Below are 19,590 nucleotides of genomic sequence, written 5' to 3'. Positions count from 1 at the left end.
TGGCATGGTGGCTTATTCCTATAATTCCAGGCTTTGAGAGGTTGTGATAGGAGGATCACTAAACTTGAGGCCAGCCTGGGCAAAGGGGCCTATCCATCCAGGTCAGCCTGGGATATAGCTAGATCTTGCCTCAAAGGAGGGAAAAAAGCTTTCTTTATAGAGTCAATACCATGAATAAGTGAGAAATATCTATAAAGTGCTTAATACAGTGCCTGAAAAGAGACCTGGTAGCCTTGTTCTCCTCAGCCACTTGCCCCCACTGGCCTTCCCTACTTTCTCTTCTTTGTGGGTCCAGGGAATATAATTCCTCAAGACCCACTTTAAAATCCAGTCCTCTATTAAAGCGTCCCCAATCCCTGTGAATGATAGTACTAGCCCCTTCATTGAAAGCAGGTAGGTAGCAGTTTTCATGGAACTCTTTAGGCGCTAACGTTCTCTTAGTTATGTTTAAATAACAAATCTAGCTTGTGAGGGGAGAATGTTGAGCCCACATGTGCCTGATTCTCAGCTTTGCTAGTTACCACTTGGTGACTGTTCTTATTTAATAACCATTGCCTTTCTTTGACTGGCTTTTGAAGTGAATTCCAAGCCATTACTAGTTCAGTATCTGTCCTGTGTTTTAAAAATCACTGTTCCATCATCCACCTAAGAAAACGAACATGGATTTTGTAACATCATCATTCTATACTATGTGTGTTTCTTTTCACACACACACACACACACACACAGACACACTCACTTTTCTTTTTCTTTTTTTACAGTTTATATATATTAGGATTAAATATGGTCCTAAATTGTTAGTGGATTAAGTCATTTAGTTCTCTCATAATTTATTTATTTTTTTCTTCTTGTAATTTCTGTGCTGTGTGAACTGTTCATGTTATTATCAGTGTTTTTCAGATTATTTGTGTTTGAGGACAAAGTTTTAAAAATTTCAAGCTGGATTTGGCAAGATGGCTTAGTGGGTAAAATTATCTGCAGCAAAGCCTGATAATGTGAGTTTAATCTCCAGAACTCACTGTACAAGTAGAGAACTGACTTAAATGTTGTCCTTAGACTTCCACACACATCTCATGCAATAAACACAGACACAGACACACACACACACAAATAAAATTTCAAATTGTTTTGAGCTGATGTGTAATGTGGTGCATATTAAGTACTAGAAAAATGAATCTAGCCGGGCGGTGGTGGCACAAGCCTTTAATCCCAGCACTCGGGAGGCAAAGGCAGGCAGATTTCTGAGTTCGAGGCCAGCCTGGTCTACAAAGTGAGTTCCAGGACAGCCAGGGCTATACAGAGAAACCCTGTCTGGAAAAAACAAAACAAAACCAAAAAAATTATGAAAAATGAATCTAAAACAGCTTGTAAGACATTTTGGGCTGGTGAGATGGTTCAGTGGGTAAAGGCACTAGCTGTCGGTTTAAGTTTTATTCCTGAAAACTACATGGTAAAGGAGATAATTGGCTCTGTATCACATGTGTGTACACATGTACACATACAATAAATAAATAATTGTAAGATTTTTAAATGCTTTCATCTTAAAGAAACAGTTCAATTAAAAGAGTATTAAGTTTAGCAGTTATTGTTCATTTATCCATGCTTTTTGTAAGTGCTTATTGCTGGTTTCTGCATCTCATGGTCATGATTTGAGAGTTCTATTCTGGAGGTTTCTATAGTCTTTTTTCATGTATTCATGGAGCTTCAGCTGAAATCTTTCTCTGTCCATATTTCTTGTAAAATGTTGTTAGGTCTACAGTTTAAGAAGATTAAAGTTCCCCTTTTTGGTGATCCCTTGTGTCAGTGGTGCTGTTAGCCTCCCTCAGGGTATCTGTCTCTTTGGCTGTGTCTTTTGTAATATTGGCAGTTGTTTGTAATTATTCCCTGTTCCGTTAATTCATTAAGGGCTGAAGAATGGTGAGTTTAGTTCTGGCATTCATTTTTTATGTTTCAGTTGTGAATACTTCTACAGAGACACTTGTCCTCTTTGGTTATCCTAATGTATATTTTGTAAAATAAAGACAACATGCTTAATGCCTTTGCTTTATCTTCCAATTTTAAAAATAATTGATTTCCTCATAATGGTTTTTATAACTATGAACTCAAAGGCTTATTATTTTCTCTTAGTCATAATGTCATAATTACTCATCCCATCTCCTGCCATTCTAGAGTTTCCCCTTATTCGTTGGCTCAAGGGGGTCTCTCTGACCTGTCTTCCCAGGTGCTAGGACATAAGCCACTAAATTTGCCTACTGGTAGCCTTGTAGATACATAAATTTTTGGTTATTTTTGGCCAATAGGATGAGTCCTTTTGACACAGTACTTGTAGTTGGTGATGTCAAACTAGAGTGTAAGGAAGTTAGGATGTTCCTGGCTTATTGTAAATATTTCTTGTACCAGGTCTGGATTCATCCAGGTTGTTTAAGGAGTCCTGGCTCTTCAGTTCAAATGATACTGAGATACCACACTGTAGGAATGTATTGTTTTAAAGCTAGATCATGAATTGAAATTCTAGTTGAGGGTTTCAGGGGCTTTTGCCTCTGTTGGACTTAACCTTTGTGTCTCCTTTCTCCTTCGATGGAGATCCTCTTTACAGCATGTGGATTCTTGTTGCTTCGTCACACTGTGCACTTATTACAGTAACAATCCAGTGTTGTGCTAACAAGGGGCATTTGAATCGCTTTCTGATGTCTACACCATAAATCCTTCTGGGTTCTGGGTCCCTACTGTGATTGAAAGTCACTTGGAATCATTTCCTGTGTGGTTCTGTTGTCAACTGGCTACAAAGTTAAAATCTTGCTGTCTGAAGTTTACTTTTGCATTATTATGTGAAAAGTATAATTTATGACTTGAAGTCAACTCTGCAAAGTAGATCTGTTTAAAAGTTGATCTTTTTGTCTGATCCTTATATCCTGTCCTTTCTCTCTAAATTTTATGATTTATTCATCCACTGTTCAAATACAAGTAGATGTGTGTGTATGGTTTGCATTGCTCTCTCTCTCTGGCTTGGGTAGTAGTTGCATGGGGGTGTGTTCGTCCTTGTGTTCTTATGTGAGGAGCACACAAATGTCTACAGTGTCTGCTGTACAGGGGATTGTTTTATATTCCTTACAATATTGTAAGACAGATTTGCACAGTATTACTTGCTTTATAGATTATGCAAAGAACACTTTCTGTACAGACTTCTCATTCCATGACTCTGCTGCCACATGGTAACTAGTTCTGCTCTTTGCTCTGAGTACCACTGGGACAGAAAGATCCTCTTTTAAACTATAGGGAAGGGCGTTCATCCTTTCCTCGAGAGCCATCCTTCTAGCAGGAGAGTGGTAATGGAAGACTATTTCCTGTGTATATTTGATCTTAGTAGTTATAAAGACACATTAAGTTGGACTAGCCTTCAATCTGCCCTAAAGTAAGAGTCCCCTTTTAAAAGTTCAGTGACAATTTGGTAAATTTCCCTGTGTTAGTCTTTATTTACTGGACGTCAGTAATTAAAAGACAGATTCCTTTGAAGTCAACCACTAATCATGGGAAATACCTGTGAGTAGATAATTTGGGAATTTTAATAGTTCAGGAAAGAATGGAAAGAGGCCTCACTTTCTGGTTGAGCAGTGGGTGCTCTTTCTCTTCATGTGAGAGGACTCAGCTGCCCTTTTCACACTTGTGAACTTAGAGAGTGGTTGGGTGTTGTAGCTGTGACTTCTTCCTGGATCCTCCTTGTTTATGTGGTCATCATCAGATACCATGCTGGGTTGAGGGGAAGGAAGGCCACAGTTGAAGGCTACTCCTTTTCTTTAGAAAATGCTGTGAACCTATGCATTTGACTCATCAGAATGCTGGAGCAGCTGAGATCTTGGCAGGCCATTGAGCCCCAGTTTTCTTAGCTTTTCTTTCCTTACCATACATATGTAATTAAACTCATAGATTGTGGGTATTGGATGACTTAATATGGCTAATTCTTAGTGTGATATATTCTGTGCCATTGACTTGTCAATATATGATCTTTAAACACCAACTGTCCTGAAGATTTTAAACTTTTTTCTTTAAATGGATGGCTGAATCACATGCTGTGCATATTTTCCTAGATACTTTGTGCTGTTTTTGATCAGAGTTCTCTGATATGAACATTAGTTGCTGAGACCCCTCATCTTTGACATGAAGTGTTTGTTTGGGGCCATACAGGTGAAAGGTTCTAGATCGCTGTCTTGTGGTGCTTGCTCCCATTGATCTGCACCAGTGCCGTTCATGGTTCATATTCTCTTTCTGTGTTCTGTTCCTGGTAGCCTGTCACTTGCTGCTTCACATCTGTATTTGACAGTTCCTGATCTGCTCCTAGTTAAGTATCTGGGTGAGTAGAATCTGTAAGAAGTACATATAGCTAGAGCCCTATAGCTGGAATGAGGTGTGTGTGTGTGTGTTTGTTTGTGTGTGTGTTTCTTTTTGAAGGTAACATTAAAGCTTTTATAGAATATTGCATACGTGCAAAAAATGCACAGGTCATTAGTGTACAGATTGATGGATTATCCTAAAGTAATGAATTGTCACCTGGGTACAAAAATAAGTTACCAGCACCCTGGAGGCTTCTGCTCTCCCTTTAGTGGCCTTATCCTTTACAAAGGCAGTGTATCCTTTACTCATTTTGTCTCTCCTTCATCGTTATTTCAAATTAGATACTAAGTATTTATTGGTTTAAAAATCAATTTTATTGAGATACAATACTTACACTAAATCATGTATTTTATGTGTATAGGGACATAAACAAGATTTGAGATTTTTCGGGAGTTTTGCAACCACCACAATTCCAGAAACCTACATTCCCTTAAGACTAGTGGTCACAAGCTGGGCGTGGTGGCGCACGCCTTTAATCCCAGCACTCCGGAGGCAGAGGCAGGCGGATTTCTGAGTTCGAGGCCAGCCTGGTCTACAAAGTGAGTTCCAGGACAGCCAGGGTAACACAGAGAAACCTGTCTCGAAAAACCAAAAAAGCCCAAAAAACTAGTGGTCACTCTACTTCCTCAGCTTTATAGCCTTACTTATCTGCTTTCTGTCCCCATAGCCATACTTGTTCTGGATACTTCACATAAACTTGTGATATGTGGCCTTTGTTTTCTGGCTTCTTTCATTTAGCATGTTGCTTTAAAAGCTCAGTGCTTTGTAGCATGCATGCACTTTATTTCTTTGCACAACAGAAATAATTATATATGAACAGTCCATTTTGTTTATTTGTTTGGTTTGGCTTCTTGTGATAGTTTATGTAACCTAGTCTGACCAGGAACTCATTAGGTAGCCTGGTTCAGACCTTGCCTTTTCTATTTAGCCTTTCAAATGCTGGTATTTCAGGTGTGTCCCTTCTGTCCTCACCTGTATTTATGTTGTCTTTTCTTTTTGGTCCTTTGAAAGACAGACTGCATACATGGTGCTACTAGGAACATTGTATTCAGGTTTTTGAGTGGATGTATGTTTTTATTTCTTCCGGATATGTACTAAGAGTAGAATTGCTGGGTTGTATAGTAACTGCATAACTGGCCCAGGAGTGTCAAACTCCTCTCCAACATATCTACACTATAATTGATATTAATCCATTGATGTATTTATTTATGTTTGTATGTATAATTTTGCATTATGCAATTTCTGTTTCATATTGTATTTTGAGTAGTTTTGTCCAATAAAATTTTTGTAGCTCATTCCATGAACATGTAGTATCTATCTGGGGACATTTAAGTGACTTCTAGTCATGATGAACTTTTTTACGTACATCTTTTATTCATTTCTTCAGGCTAGTAATGGTGACATTCCTGTCAGAAGTTACCTTAAATCATGTTGTTACCCAGTTTTACAGGGTTGACTGTCCTCTAGCAGTTGGAAAGAATGCTTTTTTGAAATTTAAAAAGGAATCTTTTATGTTACTAAGTGGAAACCATTTTACAGATTTAGTGCAGATCTGGGGATCAGTGTCAGAACATCATACATAGGAGGCAGGTGTCCTGATACCAACAAAGTCTAGAAAGTGCAAGTGGATCTGTGTGATACTAACATTTTGCCATTAGGTATCACTCTATTTTGACTCCACAGGCTTCCCTTTGCTAAGTATCCACAGACTTTCTTTTGGAAAATGACCAAGACATAATCAAAATAAAATTGGTCAAGATTGGGCCACACCAGATTTAGGCTGTGGGAAGATTCTAAATTGTCTTTTGATAGGAAAAAAACTTGGAGGCTCTTCATCTGGGCTGGTTTTAATGAGATCACATTGTAAAGTTCAACAAGCAGAGAGAGACTTTGTCTCCCTGAGCCTGAGGAAGTTGGCCTGGTTTGACTGACAAGCATGCAGTGTGGGGGGTGGAGAGAGATGCGTAACCTGTAACTTAAAAGCCGATTAAGATTTATTGGGTTTACCGTGGGTTTATGGCATTATAAATGTATGATGTATTGTGAAACTTTATGGATTTACTTAGGAATACCATCTCTTGGTGACTCCTAATAAATGTTTCAGCTGTAAAGAGGCAGTAGAAGCAAAAGGATTCAAAGCAAGAGTCTTTTTTTACAATAGTTTGGATTCCTTGTTTAAAAAGGTTAGTCAGAAATACAGGTCAGGTATCAAATGTCAGCGTCTCCAGAATCAGGAGGGTATATGCTGTGTGTGTGTGTGCATGCATCTGTCTGTCTGTCTGTTTGTTTTTCTTTCCTCTTGTATGAAATAGTCTATTGTCTGGTAGTCTGCGTTCTCCAGAAAGGAGAAAAGCACATGTGTAGCCAATGTGTACGAACCCCCTACTCCCAATTATTGTTCCCGAGACAATACAGTTCTATACCAATGATGTACATTGTATTATATCTCATGGTAATTTAGAGATTAATTTATATTAGGATGTCCATAGGCTAAATGGAAGTACTAAGCCATTTATTTTATAAGGTACTTGAACATCTGTAGTTTAACTATCCACAGATGCTGTGGAACCAGTCTCCAGAGGGATAATTATATGTGCATGTTTGTACCGATGGGTAGTTAAGCAAGGTTAGCCTTGCCTATTTCTTCCACTCTTTGCCTTTTCCACTTACTCAGCTTCCTAAGTGGAATAGGTTGCTTCTACCTCAGGAAGCACTGACAGGGTTATGCTTCTCTCTGGCTTCCTTCTGTCTGATCGGGAAGCTGACACTGCTGTGCTATTTCTCTTCCTGGGACACTTAGCTGTATTCCTAGCCTCTGGAAGCCAGTGAGTAGATGGAATTCTCTTTCTCTTTCCCTCCTAAGTTGCTCTATACTGGCAGCTGTCACTTTGCCCCAGAAAATTTTAGTTTTAGGCTTTGTAAGTCTTTTTTTTTTTTTTTTTTTTTGAAGTTAAATGCTTTATTAAAGTACCAGTTCTTTTAAACTGTATAAACTTAAATTGTACATTTTGATGCTTTTAAAATAAAACATTTTTATATTCTGTGGTAGCAATATGTACTAGTTCCTTAAATATTTAGATGACTTTTTCAGTTTTCTTCTTTGATGCTTAGATGGTTATGACTAATATGCTTCCCTTATGATTACCATTTTGTTGTGTCAGGTTTAGGCGTTTGCTTTTAAATTCCAAGCCAAAATTTCTCACCTTCCTTTAAAAAAAGAAAAAGGCCTTGTTTTGCTATTGTTGGGAGGAATTGTACATTGTATTGGGAAATACCAAGGAGGAGAAAAGAAGACACTTTTGAATTACTTGTTACTTAATTGGGATATATAAATATATTGTGGTGAGCTGAGCTGACTAGACCTGGAGTCAGCTCCCTCCGTATGCAGAGGTCAGCAAGCATGAATCTGTTGAGGCAGAGCAGCTTGAACAGTATGAAGTGCAGAGCCCCTGCCTTTACTTGGCCTGATGAAAGAAGAGGGAGGTGTCTGGTTGCTCTCTAGAATCTTAGGATGCTGGGCAGAGAAGTAGTCACATGCTGCCACTTGGTTCTCCTAAATATTCTGAATGCCTCCTTACTTTTTTCTTTTTGTTTGTTTTGCTTTTTTTTTTTTTTTGGAGCATCTTTGGATTTAATAAGACATGAAATGATTTTCCTATACTTATTTTTTTCTTGAAAATATATTTTGATTTCACTTTCCCTTACCACCAATTCCTTACAGATTTTTCCAATGACCTATTCACCCAACTTTATGTTCTCTTTCTCTTTCTCAAAATGAAGAAAACCAAACCAAACCCCCCAAACCCCAAGAAACAGCCCTCAAAGAAGTCAAAATAAACAAGCAAAAGGTCAGTACGACAAAAATGTCAAAAAAAACCAAACTAAGACAAAACATTGGAAACATATAATTGATCATGGGGCCTGTGCTGAAGTATCCTTAACATACCCAGCATGGCTGCCCTGTAGAAAATGATTTTCCCTCTGTCAGCAGGCCTCACATGCACATAGCTTCTCGATTAGGGGTGGAGCATGTGACCATTTCCCTTCACAGTGCTGAGACTCCCCATCTGGCTTAATATGTGCACATGCATGCTGCCACAGTCTCTGAGAGTTCATATATACATTAAGTCTTGCTGTCCTGGAAGATACTCTTTCCTTGGTGTCATCACTTCTGGCTCTTACAGTCTTTCTGCCTCCTCTTCTTTCAGACTTCTGAGCCTTGAGGGAAGGGATTTCACGAAGTCACCACATTTAGGCCTGAGTATGCCAAAGCCTTCCACTCTCTACACATCATTCAGGTGTGGGTCTCTGTGTTAGTTCTCATCTACTTCAAGAGGTAACTTCTCTGATGAGGGCTGGGCAAGGCACTGATCTCGGAATGACTTTTTCTAACTCTATCTATTTACTTGTGAAGTTCATCATTTCAATTCTTTCCTTTTCTCTCTCTCTCTCTCTCTCTCTCTCTCTCTCTCTCTCTCTCTCTCTCTCTCTCTCTCAGAGAGGGAAGAGTTTATTTCATCTTATATCTTACAGTACATTATGAGTGGTAGTCAAGACAGGAAATCAAACATGAACCTGTAGGCAGGCACTGAAGAAGAGGTCATGAAGGAATAGAATTACTATCTTGTGCAGTCTGATTTCTTATTCCAGCTATTCAGGGATGGCACAGTCAAGAAAATAATGACCTTTTGCCTATTAGACAGTCTGATGGAGACTTTTTCTCAACTGAAGTTTCCTTTTTCAGTTTGATTCCTGTTAGATTATATTTGATAAAAAACAAAGAACAAAAGGAAGAAGGAACAAGAAGAAGAAAGAACAAAAGAAAGAAGGAAGTAAGGAGAGAGAGAGAGAGAGAGAGAGAGAGAGAGAGAGAGAGAGAGAAAGAGATTGAGAGAGAGAGATTGATTGATTTTTCTGGATTCTTTGTATATTCTTTTTGTTTCTACTTGGTTGATTTCAGCCCTGAGTTTGATTATTTCCTGCCATCTACTACTCTTAGGTGTGTTTGCTTCTTTTTGTTCTAGACCTTTCAGGTGTGCTGTTAAGCTGCTAGTATATGCTCTCTTCAGTTTCTTTTTGGAGGCCCTCAGAGCTATGAGTTTTCCTCTTAGCACTGCTTTCATTGTCCCATAAGCTTGGGTATGTTGTGCCTTTATTTTCATTAAATTCTCAAAAGTCTTTAATTTCTTTCTTTATTTCTTCATTGACCAAGTTTCATTGAGTAGAGAGTTGTTCAGCTTCCATGTGTACATGGACTTTCTGTTGTCTTTGTTGTTATTGAAGCCCAGCCTTAGTCCGTGGTGATCAGATAGGATGCATGGGATTATTTCAGTCTTCTTGTATCTGTTGAGGTCTGTTTTGTGACGGATTATATGGTCAGTTTTGGAGAAGGTACTATGAGGTGCTGAGAAGAAGGTATATTCTTTTGTTTTAGGATGAAATGTTCTATAGATACCTGTTAAATCCATTTGGTTCATAACTTCTGTTAGTTTCACTGTGTCTCTGTTTAGTCTCTGTTTCCATGATCTGTCTATTGATGAGAGTGGGGTGTTGAAGTCTTTTACTACTATTGTATGCGGTGCAATGTGTGTTTTGGAATTTAGTAAAATTTCTTTTATGAATGTGGCTGCCCTTGCATTTGGAGCATAGATGTTCAGAATTGAGAGTTTATCTTGGTAGATTTTTCCTTTGATGAGTATGTTATCCTTCCTTGTTTTTTTTTTTTTTTTTTGATAACTTTTGGTTGAAAGTCGATTTTATTCAATATTAGAATGGCTACTCCAGCTTGTTTTGTGGGACCATTTGTTTGGAAAATTGTTTTCCAGCCCTTTACTCTGAGGTAGTGTCTGTTTTGACATTGAGGTACGTTTCCTGTATGCAGCAAAATTCTGGGTCCTGTTTACAGATCCAGTCTGTTAGTCTATGTCTTTTTATTGGGGAATTGAGTCCATTGATGTTAAGAGGTATTAAGGAATAGTGATGTTGCTTCCTGTTATTTTTGTTAGAAGTGGAATTATGTTTGTGTGGCTATCTTCTTTTGGGTTTGTTGAAAGAAGATTACTTTCTTGCTTTTTCTAGGGTGTAGTTTCCCTCCTTGTGTTGGTGGTTTCCATCTGTTATCCTTTGTAGGGCTGGATTTGTGGAAAGATACTGTATAAATTTGTTTTTGTCATGGAATATCTTGGTTTCTCCATCTATGGTAATTGAGAGTTTTGTTGGGTATTGTAGCCTGGGCTGGCATTTGTGTTGTCTTAGGGTCAGTACGACACCTGTCCAGGACCTTCTAGTTTTCATACTCTCTAGTGAGAAGTCTGGTGTAATTCTGATAGGTCTGCCTTTATATGTTAATTGTCCTTTTTCCCTTACTGCTTTTAATATTCTATTTTTGTACATTTGGTGTTTTGATTATTATGTGACAGGAGGAATTTCTTTTCTGGTCCAGTTTATTTGGAGTTCTGTAGGCTTTTTGTTTATGGCATCTCTTTCTTTAGGTTAGGGGAGTTTTCTTCTATAATTTTGTTGAAGATACTTACTGGCTCTTTAAGTTGGGAATCTTTTCTCTCTTCTAAATCTATTATCTTTAGGTTTGGTCTTCTCATTGTGTCCTGGATTTCCTGGATGTTTTGGGTTAGGAGCCTTTTGCATTTTGCATTTTCTATGACTGTTGTGTCAATGTTTTCTATAGTATCTTCTGTACCTGATATTCTCTCTTCTATCTCTTGTATTCTGTTGGTGATGTTTGCATCTATGACTCCTGATCTCTTTCCTAGGTCTTCCATCTCCAGAGTTGTCTCCCTTTGTGATTTCTTTATTGATTCTATTTCCATTTTTAGATCCTGGGTGATTTTGTTCAATTCCTTCACCTGTTTGGTTGTGTTTTCCTGTAATTCTTTAAGGGATTTTTGTGTTTCTTCTTTAAGGGCCTCTACCATTTACCTTTGTTCTCCTGTATTTCTTTAAGGGACTTATTTCTTCTTAAAGTCCTCTATCATCATCATGAGATATGATTGATTTTAAAATCACAATCTTGCTTTTCTCATGTGTTGGGGTATCCAGGGCTTGCTGTGGTGGGAGAACTGGGTTCTGATGATGCCAAGTAGCCTTGGTTTCTGTTGTTTATGTTTTTACCCTTGCCTCTCGGCAGCTGGATATCTCTGGTGTTAGATGGTATTGGTGTCTATGACTGTGGCTTGGGAGACCAGTTTTCTCCAAGATGAATTTGGGTATTGAGAGCTGTGGCACAGGGTCAGCTCCAGGTTGCAGACGGAAACCTGAAGGATCCTGTCTCTGGGCTGGTCCCTCTTGGGCCAGGAATTTGAGCAGAAGTGCTGGTGTTACTTGTGTTCACAGGTGTGCCCGCCTCCTTACTGTTAAAATACTATCCCCATTAGATAAACTGCATTTTTGTTTCAGGCTATATTTTGTTTGTTTTGGGTTATATTTTGCTTGTTTGTTTATTAGTGTGAGCATTCCCATATGCCTAAGTGCCTATTTTTTGGTAAGTATTCTTCTTACCTTTAGTAAGTTCTAGGACTTGAACTCAGGTTATTAGTCTTGTACAGCTATTATTGTCTTTACCTGCTGAGCCTTCTCACTGGCCCTCTAGGCTACATTTATTATAGGAAGAATACACTTAAAATAAAATGGAAACAGATGAACAAAGGTTTACTTAAAATTAGCAAATAAACTTCTAGAAGCCTCCTGGTGAGTGTAGCTGTTCAGTCTCTAAACATATTGTTGACTACACAGACGATTGACATTCAGTGTGAGAGAATTTTAAGTCCTGTGTCAGCCTCAGTTGACACACCGGGCTACGATTGTTGCAAGATGCTTTGCTTTATTTGTCAGTGGAAAGTCATGGTCAGAAATGTCTAAAGGCTGAGTGTTTGCTTTGGACAAGCTACTTCATAGTTCTTTCAAATTTTATTTTTGCTGTTGATTTTGTTTTTGTTTTGAAACAAGGACTCTGCATAGCCCTAGCTGACCTGAAAATCACCTGTAGATCAGTTTGCCCTGAAACTCAGAGATTTTTTTTTTTTTTTATGAGGTGGCTAGCTGTATACACACTTCTTCTTTTTTTTTTTTTAATGACGATTTTTTTTCTTTTTTTTTTAATTAGGTATTTTCTTCATTTACATTTCCAGTGCTATCCCAAAAGTCCCCCATACCCTCCCACCCCACTCCCCTACCCACCCACTCCCACTTCTTGGCCCTGGTGTTCCCCTATACTGAGGTACACAAAGTTTGCACGACCAATGGGCCTCTCTTTCCACTGATGGCCGACTTCTTACACATGTCTCTGCCTCCTAAGTGTTGGGATTAAAGTGTGAACCACCACATCATTTGTGACTACTAATACTGTAACGTGGAATTTTTCTCAGGATGGATTTTGTAGGGAATGACACCCATAGTTACTTTGAGCCCAATACAGTATATGCACTCAGTAAATCTTAACAGTTAATATTGTCTTAAGTGATACACAGTTATGAAGGGGCCTCTGGAGCTTCTCATAAGATTTGGTGATTTAAAAGTGAAATCAGAGCTTTTCCAGCCTGTTCCCATTTGGTCTGAGTCTCTTTTCACTTTAGATGTAGAGTCACTAGAAATATTACAGTTGACAAAGACTTGGAGTGCTCAGGTTGTGCCATAGACTAATGATGTTATATCTCTGCTCTTGTCAGGAGATGAGCTTTGTTTGTCTGGCTTGATTTGGCAGTTTCCCAGATGACTGTGATGTGTAGCCAGGCTTGGTAAGCTGTGATTCAGATCCTTCTAAGGAAGGAGAGTAAAGGTTAGAGGTTGCAGTGGAGACTTAGTATGCCAGAATGTACAGACCTTAGAGTTTGTCTTCCAGGGTCTGTTGCCAGATTTGTATTGGTAGGCTAAAGGGCGGCCTCCACAGAGGAGGTGAGGGTGAGGGAGTAGATGAAGGACACAGTACTGTTTGATCACAGCCCCATTCTGTACCCTGTGTGACATACTGCTATGTAAGTACTTTGCCTTTTTCACTGTTTCCTTGCCCTTCTGATGTGTAGCACTCACCCATTCTCACAAAGATCAACCCCTAAGGCTTAGATAACTTAGTAGTTATCCCAAAAATTAGATTAAAAACAGACAAATGCTTAGTTATTTCTAGCATTAGTTTAGAAAACTAATTTTACTTTAGATACTATCTGTGCATTTAGATGCTCATATTTCATATATTTCTTTAAAATAGTAGATACAAGTTGAATATCCTTTATCTGAAATACCTAGAATGAGAAGTGTTTAGAGTTTCAGATTTGGTTTTGGATTTAGAAATATTTGTGTATATAATGAGATGTCCTGGGGTTGTATGCTATGTAGGGTAGACACAGAAGGATCTCTAGGGCTTGCAGGCTCCTATCCTAATTCTAGGTTGAGTCAGAAACCCTAACTCAAAAGAAGAAGGAGGATGCCAGAAGGATGGTGGTGAGTGCCTTTAGTCCCAGCACTGGGGAGGCAGAGGCAGGCAGATCTCTGAGTTTGAGGTCCAATACAGTCTACATAGTAATTTCAGGACCAGGCAGGGCTATCATTAGGCCCTGTTTTGACAAAGAGAGGGAGTAGGAGGGAGGGCAGGACCTTGGACATCTCGTTGCCTCTGCACCTGCACAGGCATGCACATTGCGCATTTATGCATATATACTACACTACACACATACTATACCACCACCACCACCACCACACACACAGAGACATACAAAATTTTTATTTTGGAACATTTTAGACTAGGAATCCTCAATCTATGTACTTGTCCTTCTGAATTCTGTGACTGTTTTCAACATTCTATTCACTAATTTTGTGTGTATATGGATGTCAGAGGACATCTAGTGAGAGTTAGTTCTCTCCTTCTATCATGTAGATCCTAGGGATCAAACTCAGATTTATCAGGCTTGGTGGCAAGTATCTTTACCTGCTGAGCCATATTACTGGGCCAGCTCCCCAAACCCTTAGGAAATAAATTCCATTTTCTTTTCTGGCAAAGAAAGTAGATAGTGATTGTTTGATGAATCTTACAAAAACACTGTCCCCAGGTGAGTAGCTCAACTCCTGATCAGTCAGTCATGTCAGATCAATATTATGTTATCTGTTTCCCATGAAATGAAACCGACATCATTACTGTGTTTATTGTTTTTGTCTTGCAGTCAGATAATGAATGTCTGTGACCAGTCAGTGTTTTCCCTCGGGCATGAGATGTTGCTGCCTGTTTAGGGGGCTCTATGAGGATCTCTCCTCATAGAGCCTCATGTCTGCAGGTTTATAGTTCTAACTGTGTAGACTTTACTTTGAGCTATGTTCCTAATTCATTCTGTTTGTTTTGAGGGGGAAAAGAATGTTACTTGGTTAAAAGATATTATGAAGCTTAAGGGTCTTGCAAATGTTTTGACTTTTATTTGGTGTCTGTAAGGATCATCAAGTTAGGAGACAATTGGTCTAATTATAGTAGGAAATATAGGTCTTAAACCAATAGACTCTGTTTAATATTTTCCAAGCAGAAATACCCAGGTTCTACAAAGCAGACACAAGTGTGTGAAGTTAAGTTTAGGGAGGTTCATGTTTTACTTTTCACAGAAGCAATGTATTGTGTAATTTTAATGCTTCAACATATGCTGTCATTCAGCAGAAGCTAGTGATAATAAGCTACTAAAAACTTCAAGGGCTGGAGAGATGGCTTAGCAGTTAAGAGCACTGACTGCTTTTTCAGAGGCCCTGAGTTTAATTCGCAGTAACCACATGGTGGCTCATAACCATCTGTAATGGGATCTGATGCCCTCTTCTGGTGTGTCTGAAGACAGCAACAGTGTATTCACATACATAAAATAAACATCTTTAAAAAAAAACCTAAAAAAATATAGTGACTAAATTTAGGACATTAAATAAATTGAGACTTAATAGTGAAAAAAAAATCTTAAAAGACAAATGAAGGTAGGATTAGATATGACTTAGAACATGATGAAATCACTTGCCAGGGCTGTGGGCGTTGAGACAGTTAAAGACTTTGACCACCAGGTTCTCTCTTACTTGCTTATTCAGTGAATCAGACATATCTGGTAGCTGGTGGCACTTAGGTGACTTGCTTTTTTTCTGAGGCACACACTCAATAATTATTTTTTCTATTTTGTTTTGTCTAGGGAAGAGGTAAGATTAAATAGTCCCTTGAGTGTCTTTGGGTGAGATGTCACCATGTTGAGGGGCTAAAAGTGGCAGAAAGAGGAGCTTTTGTGTTTGTTCAGTGGGGTTTTCTTTTCCTTCAGTTCCTTCAGTTTCTGATGTGGTGATTGAGGATGGGATTGATCCAGGATAGATTTTATCCTAGTTAGGTTTGATATAGTTCAGTTGCTTGTTCAGCCTTACTTGACAACCTAGTACAGTATCTTGGTACTCGGTAATTGGTGGGTGAGTCTGGATGACTTGAAGTGTTAGCTGTAAGAACTATAAGGAAGCTTAATGCAATCTTGATAAGTTAAATGTTGACCTGGTCCTGAAATTTTAGAGGCTGCTGTATGTAAAGTTTCACTGATACACAGGGAAGGTTGTGATTTTGGTTAATTTGTTTCTAGGATACATGAGCTGAATAAATTACCCGTGTGTTTAGAGCAGAGGGTTGCTGTGCTTCTGACAGTGGCTGTGACCTAGCTACATGCTGTCAGACTCGTTATCTCTCCCATGATACTTGAGAGCTCTTAGTTGTTCTGTTCCCTCTGTAAAGCAAACTATGCAAACTGGTGGAACCAGTATCTTCTCCTAGCTGTAGTTCATCTGTGTAGGACTGTCTTCACTTGCTTCTGTTGCCTGAACCCCTAGCCTGTTGAAGGAGAATTCCTCTACTTTTTGAATATCCCCTCTTTGAGCTGAAGAATGATCTTCAGATCTCTTTTCCATTAGCTGCCTCTCTCTAGGTAGTCACAGATTGCCTTGCTTGCACAGCTCAGCTTCTGGGATATGGAGAATAGTCAGTAGAAGCTGTTCCGTTTCCTTCCTTGTCTTCTGCTTTACTCCTTTGTGATAGATATTTGCTTCACTGAGATCAAATGGGCAAGTGAGCCCAGAGGATGACCACCCCAGTGCTTGTGTTACTTGGCTTTTCTCTGGTATTTTGCATTGTTGCTTTCATCTCCTCGAGGTTCAGTTTGTGTGAACTTCCTTGACCAGTCTCATTTCTTTTTGTTAGGCTCATGTTGTCAAGATCCTGGCCTGGTGGCTGCTCTTCTCACTAGATAGTGCTTGAGCAGTTCTCTTTGCTCATTTGATAGCCATATGCCTTTCTGATTTGAATCACTCCTCTAGATCTTTTTCCTGAGCCATGGGCAGCTGTATTTGGGGTGATACATAGATGCCTCAAATTCAGCTTGTTCAGAACTCTTTGGGTTTCTTATTTTTAGGTTTATTCATGATCATTACCCAAGTCAGAAATAAAAAACCTTAATGACATTCCTGGTATTCTCTTTAGCTTCATCTCCAGCTACCTAGTCATCTCCATTCTTCTATGGCACATACCAATATGACTTTGTTTTGATGCTCATAGGTGAAGGAACAGAAGGCCACAAGCCAACACATTTTACAGTGATCAGGAGAGATCAGGAGGCAGACTTCAGGAGGGTTGAATCTTAATCATTAGACCACCAGGGAAGAGACCAATTTATCAATGGAGATAGATAAATAAGTACAAATAGACCAAGAAAGAAGTCTGACCTCTTCTGGGAGAAGTTGGGTAGTGTAGTGAAGGCAGACCTGTATCTGTCCCCTGTTTCTGGATGACATCTATGTTGTATTCTTATAGCTCTGTTTGTTATCAGGTCCTTCCTCCACTATTTTTTTTTTTTTTTTTTGAGACAGGGTCAGTCTCTGTAGTTCAGGCTGGCCTTGAACACACACAATCCTCTTGTTCCAGGCTCCCAACTGATGAGATATTTGGTGTGAACGTCCCTCTCTTGTTTACTGGTGTGCTTTATTTGTGTCACATGTATTATTTCTCATATCTCTTTGACTCTTTCTCCCAAACCTAATCTCAAAGTATTTTATAGTCAACTTTTTTTGTTACTTACATGTAATTGTCATCAAGCTGTGACAGTTCTTTACAATTAAATTACATCCTGTTTCTTCTTTCTTTCTTTTTTTTTTTTTTTTTGGTCTTTATTATTTTTCTTAATTGGAAATAAAGCAGACAGTTTGTGATTCTCATTCTCTCTCTCTCTGTGTACATACTATGTCATCTATGTACACATACTATGTCATGTGTACCTGTGTGATGTGTGTGGGGATGTGTACATACTATGTCATCTGTGTGGAGGTCAGAGTACAACTCTGTAGCGTTGGTTTTGTTCTCTCCACCGACCTTTACATGGGTTTTGGGAATCAAACTGAGGTTGTCAGGTTTACATGGCAAGAGCCTGCTGGGATATTATCTCTCTAGATCCAGTTTGTAGTTGCTTGGTTTGCTTTGTCATTCTTTACCTTGTAGGCCATTTCCCCCATGAATCTCTTCATTTGACTCTTTAGACATTGTGCTCTTGATTTTTCTTGGCCACAGCTCTAGTGACTTCTTTTCTCAGTTTCCTTTGATATCCTCCCATACCTGAATATATGTGTTTTCTGAGTTTTCTCCTCTGGCTTGATGTCTCCTGATATCACTGGGCAATCTCAGTGGTATCTGTGATTACAATCACTCATCTGTGACTTTTGTATTTTTGTTTTTAGTGTAGACTTTTGCACTGAGCCCGCATGAGTACTTCCTTAGTTGTCTGCCCTGCCCTCCTCTTAGAGGAACCACAGAACTTCAGGCGTAGTAGATTTGAAAGAGAATTTATCATCCTCTTTCTCTTTTTCCCTTCTGTCTTGATGTATGTAAAAATTTGTCTGAACAGACATGGGTGGCATAGAGGCCTACTTCCTAAGTCTCTAATAGGCCACAAATTCCGTTGATTATGACATATTTCTAAATCTCTTGCAAATTTGCCTTTTCATGTATGTCTTCACAGTGTTGTCTTAGACTCATATTTTCTTTCCTTATTTTGTTTCCCAACTGCTTTACCACTGTGTACCACCCCCTACTCCAAATTAAACACTCATTTGCTAAAGTTGGAATGCAGTTTGTCTCATTTATCTGTAAAATGTTCTGCATGCATTATTCTGTAACAGTTCCCAAAAGTCACTTCTTTATACTTAAGAATAGTCCATCTTCTCAGAGCATGTGGTCTTAGTTCACTTAAAACCATTTCCTGGCTTCCTGTATCATCTTTGATTTGCTTTCTAAGTTCTTTCTGAACTAGTCTCGTCTTTACTCATTCCTCTTGCTCTTCCTTGCAGACCTGCGTTTTCAGGTCTCTTGGACTTCTTGGTCTTTCATAAAGGTGCCATACTTCCTTACTACTTTGTCTGCTTAAATATGTTTCTCTGCCCCCACCCCACGCCCTTGATTCCTGTCTTTATCCTTTAGGGCTTAAGGGACATGTCTTGAGATATCATTATCCTCTAGCTTGTCTTCTACTTCACGACACCTTCGCTGTACAATTACTATATTAATTTAAAAAACATATTCCTAAGCTTTTAATTCTTAGAATAATTTTAAATTTACAGAAAAGTCAACAAAAGTAGCATAAGAGTCCTTTAAAAGTCTATTGGTTTTCTTGTTATTAGTACCTTATGCCAGTATCACAGCTAAGAAGTATCTTGCTGTTGAGTGAATATAGTTTATCAGGATATTCTTCTGGTTTTGTTTTTCTGGAATTTTTTAGGACACCCTTGAGATTTTATATTCCTCTTTCAGAATTATGATAGTCTTTAGAGCTAGAACTCATGACTATTTGTGCTGATTATTTACTTGCAGAGTATTGTGTCAAAGAATGCGTTGCAGTATCGAGGAAATTCCCAGCATGATGCCCAGGAGTTCCTGCTATGGCTTCTGGATAGAGTTCATGAAGACCTCAATCATGCTGTAAAGCAGAGTGGCCAGCCTCCTCTGAAGGTGAGTGCATGTAGTCCCTGGCTCAGTCAGGGAGCAGGGAAGAGGGTAAAGAGAGAAGGAAGTCTTCTCACAAATATTCACTGGGCTTGTTGCATTAAGTAGTGACTAGCTCTGTGTGCATATAAAACTAAGTGGACACTTTATGGGATATTTTACCTGCTTATTGCGTTGGCAATGTAAGGTAAAGACAACTGTCCCTAAGGACCTTACAGTCT

General features: G+C 38.9%; 1 protein-coding gene across 1 annotated transcript in view; it reads left to right on the top strand.

The window, feature by feature from the left end:
* Positions 1 to 19,590, top strand: part of Usp31 (ubiquitin specific peptidase 31) — a 64,393-nt gene that overhangs the window by 12,266 nt on the left and 32,537 nt on the right. Inside the window, exon 2 of the mRNA XM_021168785.2 lies at positions 19,238 to 19,375. Within this exon, the coding sequence (XP_021024444.1) occupies positions 19,238 to 19,375 (138 nt within the window). The remainder of the gene's footprint in view (positions 1 to 19,237; positions 19,376 to 19,590) is intronic.

Source organism: Mus caroli, chromosome 7 (genome assembly GCF_900094665.2).
Source record: "Mus caroli chromosome 7, CAROLI_EIJ_v1.1, whole genome shotgun sequence".
NCBI classification, from domain to species: Eukaryota; Metazoa; Chordata; class Mammalia; order Rodentia; family Muridae; genus Mus; species Mus caroli.
This window is presented reverse-complemented; position numbering and strand designations above follow the sequence as displayed.